The following is a 12836-nucleotide window of genomic DNA, read 5'->3' as shown; positions in this document are numbered from 1 at the left end:
CAAATAAATAAACAACTACCTGACATTTAGAAAACATCTGTTCAGGGAAGTTTTTAATGTGTGACATTTTAATGTATTCCTAATCTTTGTTGGAAGCCACCCAGAGTGGCTGGGGAAACCCAGCCAGATGTGCGGGGTACAAATAAATAATAATAATAATAATAATAATAATAATAATAATAATAATAATTATTATTATTATTATTATTATCTGGGGGCAGTGTGTGTGTGTTGAGGGGGAATGGACCCCTCTGCCCCTTTGTAGCCACTCAGATATAGCAGCCTCCCCGCCCCCTGATTTTCAGAAGCCCCCCCTTGACAAAGAGAAGCCAGCAGGGCTCTTCCAGACCTTCTTCCCACAGGAACAAGCCCCCCCACCGCCTTGGGGACCACCCCCCGCAAAGGAAAGGCCAGCCTTGAGCCTGAAGGTGGTCACCCTGCGCGAGCCCCCTCACCTGTTCGAGGGAGCAGGCGGCCTCGCTGGGCGCCACGTGCTCCCCGATCTCCTCCATCTTCTCCACGAAGACTTTGCGGTCCTCCGTCATCTCGATGGAGGTCACTGGAGTGCCCAGGACGCGGACGTGGTAGCGCTCCAGGACCCCCGCCTTGGTCAGCTCCACGCCGCAGTTCAGGGCCGTCTGCCCCCCAAAGGTCAGCAGGATCCCATCGGGGCGCTCGTTCTTGATGACCTGGGGGCAGGGGAAGGAGGTGTCGGGACCTGGCGGGACTCCAGGGGAAAGGGGGCTGGCGCCTCGCCTGGGCGAGGGGGGCAGCGGTTTGTGGGGAACTGTGCTGGCCAGGAAGCGAGAGTTGGAGGCAGGAGAAGATTCAGAGGTGGGGGAAGAGGTGGGCCAGGCAAGCGAAGGATCAGGTCCTTCCTCCTGCAGAACCAGGAGGGGACTGAAAAGGGAGGAGCAGAGGAAGCTGCCACACGGGTGCAGTCTCCTAACGCAACACGTCTCTCCAAAGCTCTGGGGGCCACCCAGGCACTCCTGAAGTCCCTGCTGCGTGAAAGACTTTTCTCCCTCCCTCTCTCGTAACCGTATGACTCTGGGGCACCCAAGGAAGACCAGAAGGTTCAGGACAGAAACCGAGGAAAGAAGAATGGCAGGCGAAATTAATGGACTACGCAGAATGGGATAAAATGACAGGAAGGATTCGAAACCTGCAGGAGCAGAGATTCACAGAGGATTGGTAGAAATATACGAATTATTTGAAGAGCAACTGTAATCAACAAATTACACTAGTTTTGTAAGGAGGAATATATGAAATATTGCAAAGAAGAGAAAGAAGAGAAATACTGGTTATGATATTTATGTAATAGTGAAAGTAAGAAATGTAAATTAAGTGAAAAGATTGGAAAACTTTCAGGTGTGATTGATGAAAGTAAAAAAAAAAATGTATAAGATATAAAAGAATGTTTAATAATTGTGGAAAATGATATGTTAAAAAACTAATAAATATATAATAATATAAAAAACCAGAAGGTTCAGGACAGAGAGAAGAAAGCCCTCTTCATGCAGCGCAGAGTTAAACTGCGGAACTCGCTGCCACAATAATTCTTGGAGCAGAGGGGTAGCAGCGGCCACGACTTGCTGCCTCCAGATGACTCAGTAAAACGGTTGCAGCTGGTTGGGCTAGATGCCCTTTGCGTGTCCCTCTGAATTCTACCATTCCTCAGCTCACCTGAGCCACGTAGTCGGGGGTGATGGGCAGGAAGTAGACTTTGTCCGCCAGGCCTTTCGAGGTCTGCACAGTGGCAATGTTGGGGTTGATCAGCACCGTCTGAATGTTCTCCTCCTTCAGGGCCTTGATGGCCTGGCAGGGAGGGAGGGAGGAAGAAGGAACTGGGTCAGTCCTGTGTGTGTGTGTGTGTGTGTGTGTGTGTGTGTCGTCCAGCCCTCCCCTCCCCACCCGCCTCGCCAACAAGGACGCCAGTCAAGGGAACGACCTCGAATTTGCAACCACAATGTTCACAATCTGAAGCAACGCACTTGCACAGGGCGGCCGTCCTATTGTGGGAAAGCAGTTTGCAAGGCCTTGGCTGATAGGGAGAGATTAGCCCCTCCAGAAGATGCTGGGGGGGGGGTCTCAGCCGCACCCACACTCTGACAGGCCCCACATGCTCCCAGCACCCCGACCTCCCGCCAGTCACCCCCCAAAAGCCCCAACCCCTCTCCCCCCAACCTAGGAACTTTAAAGTCTAGATCTGCTGCAGATGTTTCTGCGAGATCAGGGACCGGCTTGTGTCTGTGGTTGTGTATTTTAGTAAACAGAGTGCAGGAGTCTGAGTCATCCGGGAGGGGAGCATGTGTGTGTTGATTTACTAGGGTTTAGCATGTTTTCTGGCTGCTATCTTGTTTATTATTTTAGAGATTATAAATGCCACATGGATTTGTTAAGCATAAACATGACTTCTGCGGTCACTGTGATGTCTAGCTTGTTTTTTTAGTTGCAGGTTTCCCAAGAGTGTTCTACAGACTGCAATTGCTGATTTGCTAATTATATGATTTTTGTTCTCCCTGTGATGATCTGAAATCTTAACCGCACACGGCTAAATTGCAAAATATTTATTCTGTTGTAGATTTGCTTGTTTATGATAAATTTTACTTCTTTATTGGTGCTGTTGACATGTTTCTGTCATTTCTGAACATTGCTTTTCTGTGTTTTTATTACTTTGCTCCCAGCTCATTAAATTACAAATATAAATTCATGTTGTAATTTTGCTTGTTTACGATACAATTGTTTATTGATGTTGTTTACATTTTCTGATTTTTGTACACTGCTTTTCTCTGACTATTTTCATTACTTTGCTCCTCACTCTGCGGAGTGAAGGGTAGCCTGCAAATAGTGTAAACAGGGTAAAATAAAATTACATTATTGCTACTTATTGTTTTGTAAGCCGCTTTGGGGTGCGTCTCAATAGGGGGCAAAGTGGCCTAGAAATACGATCCATCAAATGAAATCAATCGCCCTCCCCTCTCTCCCTCCACTCACCTGGGAGCCGGAGTAGTCAAATTCGCCCGCCTGCCCTATGGAGAGCCCCCCTGAGCCCAGGATGAGCACCTTGTGGGGGCGGGCAGTGCTGCTGGCGGGGGGCGCTTTGGCAAAGCAGAGGCGCTGCTGCAGGAGCTCACGAACTGAGGTTGGGGGGGGAGAGAAAGAAAAAGGGGGCATCTCAGTTGACTCAGTGGTCCAGCCCCACACGAGGCACCTGCGATACCTCAACCTGGACAGGGCAGAGACTGGGGCAGGCCCCACCAGCACGCAAGGCGGAAAATAATAATAATAATAATCATACAGATAAAGGTAAAGTTTTAGGGAAGTTTTTAATATTTAACGCTGTATTGTTTTTGATACTTGACTGGGAGCCTCCCAGAGTGGCTGGGGAAACTCAGCCAGATGGGCGGGGTATAAATAATAAATTATTATTATTATTATAAAGGGACCCCTGACCACTAGGTCCAGTCGTGGCCGACTCTGGGGTTGCGGCGCTCATCTCGCTTTACTGGCTGAGGGAGCCGGCGTACAGCTTCTGGGTCATGTGGCCAGCAGGACTGAGCCACTTCTGGCGAACCAGAGCAGCGCACGGAAACGCCGTTTACCTTCCCGCCGGAGCGGTACCTATTTATCTACTTGCACTTTGACGTGCTTTCGAACTGCTAGGTTGGCAGGAGCAGAGACAGAGCAACGGGAGCTCACCCCATCATGGGGATTCAAACCACCGACCTTCCAATCACCAATCTTCCAAGCACAGTGGTTTAACCCACAGTGCCACTCGCGTCCCTAATAATAATCATAATAAATTTTATTTATACCCTCCCCTCCCCAGCCAAGACTGGGATCAGGGCAGCTAACACCAGGTATAAAAACAATTGATTGAAATTCAACTTAAAAAATAAGATTAAAATACAACTTTAAAACACAGCCTCATTTCAGTAGAAACTCAAATCAAAAACTTTTTGGGGGATGAAAACGTCTTCACCAAGGCTAACTATCCAGACTGGTCCGACGTGGACCAGAAGAAAGCCAGGGAAGTCCCCAAATAGGAGCCCCTCAGGGACCAGACCTGCCCCCCCAGAAGAGGCACCTGTCTCCGGGCTCTGCGCTCCCTCCGCCTGGCCTCGCGCCGTCTCCAGGAAGATGTCGAAGAGACACTCAAGGTCTGTCGGTCCAGCGTTGTGCTCCGGGTGAAACTGCACACTGAAGGGGGGGGGGAAGGCTTTGGGGGTCAGGAGCCCCAGGGGTGTGGGGAGACCCTGCCAGCGCACAGAATCCCGGAACTGGAGAGTCGGAGGGGAACCCAAAAGTCATCTGGCCCAACCCCCAGCATGTGCTCTGCCATGCACCGTCCTCCCCACTCCAAAGGGGGCAGGAGGGAGGGAAGACACCCCAGCCTCCCCCCTGGAAACCCCCCCCCCACGTCTCTCACCTGAAGAAAGGCTTGGAGTCGTGGACGAGGCCCTCGTTGGAGAGGTCGTTGGCGTTGCTAAAGAGGGGGGACCAGCCGGCCGGCAGGCTAGCCGAGTCGACCGCAAAGCCGTGGTTCTGGGAGGTGATGAAGCAGCGCTGGGAGCCCTCGTGGAGACACGGCTGGTTGTGCCCGCGGTTTCCGTACCTGCCCAGTGGGGAGAGGGGGGCAGTCAGGCCTGGCCAGAGGGAGGAGCCAAAGGACTTCTGTGCCCAGCGCGAACTTGCAATGGAGAGACAGGAATGGGCAGAGGTGGCCTCTGTGGCCCTTAAGGGCCCTGCAGCTGGATCCGGCCCGTGGCCCATCCAGTCCAGCCTCCTGTTCTCACAGGGGCCAACCAAATGCCCATTATGGGAAACCAGCAAGCAGGATCCGGGCACCAGAAACGGGGAATGGGAAGCACCAACTGCGGAGGGAAAGCAGAGCCAACTTGGCTAGGAGCCATCCATGAATGTGTCAACTCCTGGTGCTAATAATAATATATTACTTGTACCCTGCCCATCAAAAGGGGTTGCCCCAGTCACTCTCGGCAGCTTGCAACACAATATAATAAACACAGTGAAACACTGGGTGTTAAAAACTCCTAATTCTCTTTTAAAGCCATCCTGGTTGGTGGCCATGTTAGAATTCCTGCTCCCTGTTTGCAGTCATGGGATTGCTGTCTATCCCATGACGGTGTATGTTTTGACTCCACAGAGTGGGAAGTGACGGAGACAGGATGTTTGTGTTCCTGTGTTCCGTGAAGTGGGACTGTTGTCCTTTGTTCTCTCGCTTTGCTGTCTGATGCGAGAGAGAGAGGGAGCCATCTTGCAGTGCTCTGTGTGTGTTTATATTTAAACAAAGTAGATTAGCTAAAATGCTGAGGTCTGTAACGCAAGTTGCGCAAACTCTGCGGATCCCTAAGTGTGCTAATGTCGGTGGCATCGGTCGCTGTGATGTTTGGGCAGAAGAAAGCTTTTGAAGCTCCCGAACGAAAGACCAGGAGGGACAGAACATGCCAGTCGGGGATGTGTCTCTGCCAGGGTCCTACTTGAGCGCAAGCTGAACTCCTGACAGGCCCTCACTGCCTCCTGGGGGAGGGAGTTCCACAGGTTAACCGTAAGCTGCAAAAAAAGGGGGGCTTTTGTGTGACTGCCCTGACTCTCCCCCCCACAGACACCTACTTCATCTTGTAGGTCTTGGCCCCGATGGCCAACGCCAGCAGCTGGTGGCCCAGGCAGATCCCAAAAACGGGCTTCGGGGTTGGCAGCTCCAGGATGCGGCGCAGGTTGGCAACCGTCACTTGGCAGAGCTGGGGGTCTCCAGGGCCGTTGCTGACAAACAGACCGTCGAACTCTGGGAGGAGAATCCAGAAATGGGGCAAGCTGGGACCCTTCCCCAAGCGAGGAGAGACCCTCAGCAGCCCCCAGACCCAAGGCCTCCCCTCCCCGTGTCCGTGCAGCGCCCAGGAAGGCTCCTGCCAGCAGCCTCCACCTGGCCCCAGCCGCCCCGCTCACCTGCGCTGTCCAGGGGGTGGTCCCAGGGCACCACTCTCACGGCTGCGCCACGGCTGCAGAGGCACCGGATCTGGTTGTACTTGAGGCCACAGTCGACGGCCGTGATCCTGACGGATCCCCCGGGGTTGAAGAGGCGGGGAGCCTAGTGAGTCGGGGGAGGCAGGGAGGAAGAGTGACGCTGATGGCCAGAAAGGGAGCCTCTCAGGGTGGGCAGGGGGCGCTCAGGGGCCAGGCTGGCCCAGGAAACACCCCCAACCCCTGGGATGCTGGCCCACAATGGCTCTGTGCTCCTGGCCACCCTCTGCTTAAGAACGTAAGGAGAGCCTGCTGGATGAGGGCAGTGAAATCGAACCCAGCACCCTGTCCTCCCAGCGCCTCTTTTGCGAAACCCACAAGAAGCATTCAGGGGCAAGAGCCCTCTGTCCTCCAGTGGGTTCCAGGAAAGGGCATTCAAAAGCATTGCTGCCAGGAGCAAGGCAGCAAGAAATCGCATGGTGCCAGTGAAGTGAGCTCTTTATTCAAGGAAACAAGGTCTGCTCAGGAGGCCAGGCCTAGTGAGCGCAGCAACTCCTCCTGATGCATCTTGCCCACACGAGGCTGATATTTGCCCAATATCCTTTCCCAGGTTCTTTCCAAGCAATCTGAGACTTTGTTGGTGTGCCTGTCTCTGCCCCCTCCCTCTCCATGCCTCTTCTGGTTCTGGAAGGGAGTTTGTCACAGGAGGGGGGGGGGACCCATCTCTGCCTCTCCTGCATCAGCTTCTGCCTCCGATTCTGGACTGCTCTCTGGCACAGACTCTCCCCGCTCACCAAGTCCTGTTACCCCTTCTGCTACTGACACCTTCTCTTCCCAGGCTTCTCCCTCTGACCACTCACCACCGTCCACCACCCCTCTCTGGGCTCTGAGCCTTCTTTCCGTGGGGGTCCCTCGCTGCTTCCTCCCACCCTTCTTCTACGTCCAAGCAGCCCACGAAACCTCCAGCCGTGGAGACCGGAGCACAGCTAAGCCCTACTAAGCCCCCAATGCCAAGGGCCACATGCATGCCCAGAAGCAAACTCTGCCATGCACAAAAGCAGACCCCCTCATGGGCAGCCAAGGTCCGACCGCCCAAGCTCCCCTCTTGCCCCCCCTACCTGGAGGGAGACCTCCTTCACCAGGTGCCTCTTGTTGGGGTCCTCAAAGGGCAGGTGCGTGTTGGGGACACCATCGGGCACCAGCCGGCCCAGCAAGCTGCCCTTCTCCCGGATCCTCTTGGTCAGCGCGCGAGTGTCCACTCCTGCAAGCACAAGGGGCCGGTCAGCGCCAGGTCAGGCTCATCCGCGGCCCTCGCAGCCCCTGCCAGGCTCAGCAGGAGAACCAAGGGAGCCCCACAGAGCGGCCCCTGGGCAGACGCACAGCCATGTTCGGCCACCGAGGGGCAGAGAACAGCTCATCGCACTTCTGTGGGGGCAAATTCTCCCTGCCACGTGGCGGAATTATAGAAGGGACCCCAGGGGTCATCCAGTCCAGCCCCCGCAGTGCAGAAAGCAGAACTAAAGCGTTCCTGGTGGATCATATGGTCACCTGACCTCTGCTTAAAACCTCTAGCAAAGGAGAGTCTGCCATCTGGCAAGGGCGTCTGGAACGCTGTCTGACAGCTCTTAGGTGCAGAGAGGTATTCCTAGCGTTCAGCCAGAATCTTCTTTCTTGCCATTTCCATCTGTTGCTTTGTGCCCCACTGACTGGAGCATCAGAAAACAAGCTTGGGACGCCTTTCAGATACATGAAGGGGGCTCATATGTCCCTTTTCAGTGCCCCCCCCCTTTCCAAAGGGCCCCCCATGAGGATGCCGTCTTTGTTTTGTTCCCCCCGGCTCCTCCTGGGTTCACTAAATCCAATCTCAGCTGACATTTTGCATCGTGCAGAGAGATGGTCTTTTCCATCAACAGCAGCAGGAAAAGTGGGGGCGAGAGGGAAGGGGGCCAAAGGGGGCCTGAGGAATCCACAATGGACAGGGTGCTTTGGAGAACAAGCTCTTTTATCCCCTGGTAAGATTTGGAAGGAGAGGCCCCCGTCTGCTCACAGGCTGCTCCCTCCCAGAATCCCAAATGTGGCGGAAACACCTGAGTATTTGTCACAAGGATTCCTGGGGGGTGTCTATAATCCCCCCACCATTTCTGCATTTTCCACCTATGTGTTTTCCCCCACAAGACTCTTGGCGGTGAAATAAAAAAAATAAGGTCTTATAAGATAAGATAAATGAGATAAATATTCATAAATGTACCAAGCAAATACGTACATAAATATATAAACCACATGTCTGAAACCCCACAGAAAAAGTCCTGAAACCATTTGTCCCTCCCAAATTGACCTCAGATATTTTCTCTGCAAAGGTAGAAGGAAAATGGAAACGCCTCCCCATTGCCGTTTCATTCACAAATCCTGTCTTAAGGGTATGTCTGTGTATGAATAGGGTGAGCCTGTGACCTGGCTCAGGAACTAAAAGTATTTATCATTACAAAAGGCTGACTAGGCTCCCCAGGTAATTCAATCAAGTGACCATTAACAGGTTACCTGCCAGACAGGAGATAAGCAACGCACTCAGATTTCCGTTGCAGACCGCCTTTTCTGTGATGTGTAGGTATGATGTGTCTGGGGGTGCAGCAGAGGGAGGGCACCAACAGGCTCAGCCCTCTGCCCCCCTCGCCAGCCCCTCCTGCCGCCCCCCAGGGCCTTCCCGCCAGCCCTGACCTTACCTTCCAGGCCAGGAACCCCCTTTTCCTGCAGCCAGCGGTCCAGCGAGGTGGTGGCGCTCCAGTGGCTGGGGTTTCGGGAACACTCGCCGACGATGAGGGCCGCGACGTGGATGGAGCTGGACTCAAACCACTAGGAGGAGGAGGAAGGGGAGAGGGAATCAGGGCCAGCAGCCCACCACCAGGAATATCAGAAGCGCCTGCTGGGTCCGTCCAGAGGGGCCCATCGAGTCCAGCAGCCTGTTTCCCCAGGGGCCACTCAGGTGTCCTTAGTGGGAAACCAGCAAGCAGGGTCTTAACACAAGAGCAACTCTCCTGTGGTTTTTGGGAGCACGGCTGCCTCCAGCTGTGGAGAGGGGCCATCGCCATCTGGGCCAGCAGCCACAGAGAGCCCACCATCCTCTTTCAAAGCCTATTATTAACATTTATATACGTGCCCTATGCCTGGAGGTCTCATGGTGGAATAAAACCACAAAATACATCATCAGAATAAAAACAACACCCCAATAACACCCCCAGAGAAAAGAGCCACATTTTAAAAGGGCAGAGGATGCCAATCAGATCAATCAAAGGTTAAAAAGGAACATTTTTGCCTGGCACCTGAAGGTGTATAATGAAGGGGAGAGCATCGCCGGGGAGAGCATGGCACAGATGGGGAGCCACTGAAGAGAAGGCCCTGCTCTCGTCTTGCCACCCTCCAGGCCTCTCACAGAGGACACACACGAAGGAGGGACTCAAAGATGATATTGGGGTTCAGGTTCATATGGGGAGAGGCGGTCCTCGAAATATTGTGGTCCTGAGCCGTTTAAGGCTTTATAGGTCAAAAGCAGCACTTTGAATTGGGCCCGGAAACTACCTTTTTTTTTTGCTCCATAAGACTCACTTTTTCCCTCCTAAAAAGTAAGGGGAAATGTGTGTGCGTCTCATGGAGCGAATGCAGGCTGCGCAGCTATCCCAGAAGCCAGAACAGCAAGAGGGATTGCTGCTTTCGCTGCGCAGCGATCCCTCTTGCTGTTCTGGCTTCTGGGATTCAGAATATTTTTTCCCTTGTTTTCCTCCTCCAAAAACAGGTGCTTCTTTTGGTCTGGTGCGTCTTATAGAGCGAAAGATACGGTAATTGGCAGCCAGTGCGGTGGGACCAGGATTGGTGCAATATGTTCAAACCGTCTTGCTCTGGTGAGCCACCTGGCCGCTGAATTCTGCACCAGCTGAAGTTTCAGAGGCAGCCCAAATTGTAAAGCATTGCAAGTAATCTAACCTTGAGGATGCCAGAGCATAGTCAACAGGAGTCAGGCTCTCTCTGTCCGGATAGGGGCTTAAGAACTGGGCCACCAGCCGAAGCTGATGGAAGGCACTCCGGGCCACGTGTTGCGTGAGGGACATTGCAGTGCATGTTGAGGATCCCTCCTCCCCCACTTGATGCGTGAGGGGGGCTGTGAGAGAGGGATACGCCCCACGGAGAGGCCCACCTGGGACCCACATCATAATATCTGCAGAAGCAGGGAATTACCATTTCAGTCCTGCAAGATTGTTTCTTAGCTCCCTGCATGAACCCCGTTGATCCGATCAAGGTTTTTTTAAACAAATTTAATTTACGACTTCTCTAAATACAAGCACAGGCCGGATTCCAAAGGACTAATGCTTGGCCTTCCTGACAGCGACAAGAACCCTCAAGGACCGGCTTATTCCCAGGACCGGATGTGAAACGCGGCTGTGTCATTTATATCAGCCTCTGCTGAGAAGCCGCTCATTGATCGAGATGACAAGCCATGTGAAGCAGAACCAGGAATCTCTGCCCGCCTACTCACCCGGCTGAGCCCATACGGACCCTCCTCGTCCGGCGGGACCCCATAATTCCCGACCAGGGGGTACGTCAGCACCAAGATCTGCGATTTGTAGGAGGGGTCCGTCAGCGCTTCAAGGTAGCCCACCATGCCGGTCTGGAAGACTGCGGAGAGGGAAGGCAGAGGAGGCCTGGTCAGCCCCGCAAGGCCCTGGGCGAGGGGTCAGTCCTCCTGCCCCGATCCGTGGGGGGGTGGCTGGCCACACCCCCAGGCACCTGGCCAAAGCCACTTCAGGGGGCTGGAGGGTCATTGGGGGGAATTGAGACAGATGCCACTGCTGCTGCGCCATCAATGGGGAAACCCAGCCAGCTGGGCAGGGTACAAATAAATAATAATAATAATAATAATAATAATAATAATAATAATAATAATAATAACAACAACAACAACAACAACAACAATAATCAACAACAACAACAACAATAATCATTATCATTATCATTATCATTATTATCATTATTATTGCCTGACCCCCCCAGGGTGTTTCAGAGGAAGCAGAGACAGAGCAACCCTGGACCTAGACCTCCCTGCCCCCTTCCCGCGTTCTCTGGGGCCGCGCTGATCTCGGTCCTGCCAATCCCGAGGCCACCACATCCCTTCTCAGGTGACGATAATTAGAAGTGCGCCAGAAGCCGCTCAGGTATCAGGTGCTGCTCCCCTGCAGGAGGGAAGGGGGCAGGAAGGGGGGACACAGCGGCCCCACTGCCCACTTCTGGGACCCCCCCCCCGGGCTAATTGAGAGGGCAGTGGAGGAGGGGGGCTGCCTGGCCTGGACCTCAAAGGGGGCGTCACACGCAGACACTCATCCATTTGTTGGCATTTAGGAAGTTTCCCGACTCGTTTTAGGCGCCTCAAGTCCAGATCGTAGAATCGCAAACTTGGGGAGCTGGAAGGGACCCTCAGGGGTCATCTAGCCCAGCGCAGAGCCCGGTCTCCGCTTAGAGCGGCACATTAGTCTCACTCTTTTTTTTGGGGGGGGGGTCTTATTTTGTTTTCATGCCCTGTCATTTTGCTATTATTATGGCCTGGAGCCCGAAAAACTGGCATTAGCCAGAGGTCTCTGTGGGGCCCTGAAAGGGCTCCCCCCCCTTTCTCCAGGATTATTTCTGCAACACAAAGCAAAGTCTCAGAAGCCTAAAGGGGGGCGTGAGAGGAGACCCCCCCCCAGCCAGGCTTGCTTCGTCTGGGGTGTCCCAGGAGCCCCCCAGCCCAATCTGCGGGGAACAGAGAAAGGGCCCGATCCAGATGCCGAGGGGTGGGCCCGGCTTTGCCTTGGAGCCCCATTGCAGCCCAGCAGGCCTGGCCCCAAGCGAAACCCCCCCCCCCCGCCACCCTCCCCGGAGCCCCGGCAGGCACTCTGGACGCGCTCAGAGGCGCTCTCAATCATCGGCTGCGGCGGGCGGCCGACCTGGGCGCGCTTCGGGGCTGCCGGGCCCCGGATCTAGGGGGGGGACCCCCGATCGCCCCCCCAAGCCGGAGAAGAAGGGGAAGCCCCTCGCCCACGTGGAGGGAGCAGGCTCCGTCTGGGGGGGGGCGGGGCAGGCCCGGACCCGGAGGAGGACAGGGAGGGGGAGGGGAGGGGGATCCCGCCTTTGTGCCCCCCCCGCACCAGACCCCCCCCAAAAAAGACTCACCCACTTCCCCGGCGGCGGCGACCTTGGGGGCTCCGAAGGGGCGCCCGCGCACCAGCGTGCCATCTTCCAGCACCAGGCTGCCCATCGCGGCGCCGGGCACGTGGGCGAGGAGGCGGCGGCGGCGGCGGGGGCGAGCGGGGAGCGGGAGCGCGCGGAGCCGGAGGGAGGGAGGAGGGCCGGATCGGGGCCGGAGGGCGAGGAAGGAGCGGCGCGCCGAGGAGAGGCGGAGCCGGCGAGGCCGGGGAGGAAATGACCCGCCAGGGGGCGGGAGCCGCGGGCCGGGCCGGGGTCGCCTGCTCGCTTCCCCGGAGGAGGGGGAGGCCTCGATCCGGCGGAGGGGAAAGGGCTGTGAACCCAAATCTGCCCCTTTTCCCTTATGGGGACACAAGAGCCCGGAGAGGGTCCCTAAGGGGGTCCCTGTACTAGGAGAAAACAGCAGAGAATCTGGAGAAGCCAAGCCAAGCCTGATCTCCAATATGAAACTGTTGCCACGGGGTCCCCGCTCGCAGGAAGGCGATCCCTGAACAATGCTGCACAAAGCCCTTATATAGGCTTTGGGAATTGCCCCCCCTGGAGCCCGAGACCCCCCCACCCTCCATCCATGCATCACAAAAGAGGTGGTGTGGTTTTTCCTGTCTGCCAGGTTATCTTATCTGATC

The 12836-nt window shown here is 55.0% G+C and overlaps 1 protein-coding gene across 2 annotated transcripts in view; it reads right to left on the bottom strand.

Annotated features, from left to right (window-relative positions):
- The window catches only part of CAD (carbamoyl-phosphate synthetase 2, aspartate transcarbamylase, and dihydroorotase), a 44557-nt gene extending 32279 nt beyond the window's left edge, over window positions 1–12278 (bottom strand). For both annotated transcript variants that reach the window (XM_081188308.1, XM_081188309.1), the window contains exons 1-11: window positions 12178–12278; window positions 10508–10647; window positions 8703–8832; window positions 7101–7243; window positions 5968–6109; window positions 5635–5806; window positions 4433–4618; window positions 4091–4203; window positions 2998–3140; window positions 1687–1818; window positions 456–689 (exon numbers count right to left, since the gene is read on the bottom strand). In XM_081188308.1, the coding sequence (XP_081044434.1) occupies window positions 456–689; window positions 1687–1818; window positions 2998–3140; window positions 4091–4203; window positions 4433–4618; window positions 5635–5806; window positions 5968–6109; window positions 7101–7243; window positions 8703–8832; window positions 10508–10647; window positions 12178–12262 (1620 nt within the window). In that variant the 5' untranslated portion in view covers window positions 12263–12278. The remainder of the gene's footprint in view (window positions 1–455; window positions 690–1686; window positions 1819–2997; window positions 3141–4090; window positions 4204–4432; window positions 4619–5634; window positions 5807–5967; window positions 6110–7100; window positions 7244–8702; window positions 8833–10507; window positions 10648–12177) is intronic.
- Window positions 12279–12836: the final 558 nt, after the last annotated feature.

This window comes from Podarcis bocagei (genome assembly GCF_964188305.1).
Source record: "Podarcis bocagei genome assembly, chromosome: 3".
NCBI classification, from domain to species: domain Eukaryota; kingdom Metazoa; phylum Chordata; class Lepidosauria; order Squamata; family Lacertidae; genus Podarcis; species Podarcis bocagei.
The sequence above is the reverse complement of the archived record's forward strand: the minus strand, read 5'-3'. Positions and strand labels throughout refer to the sequence as shown.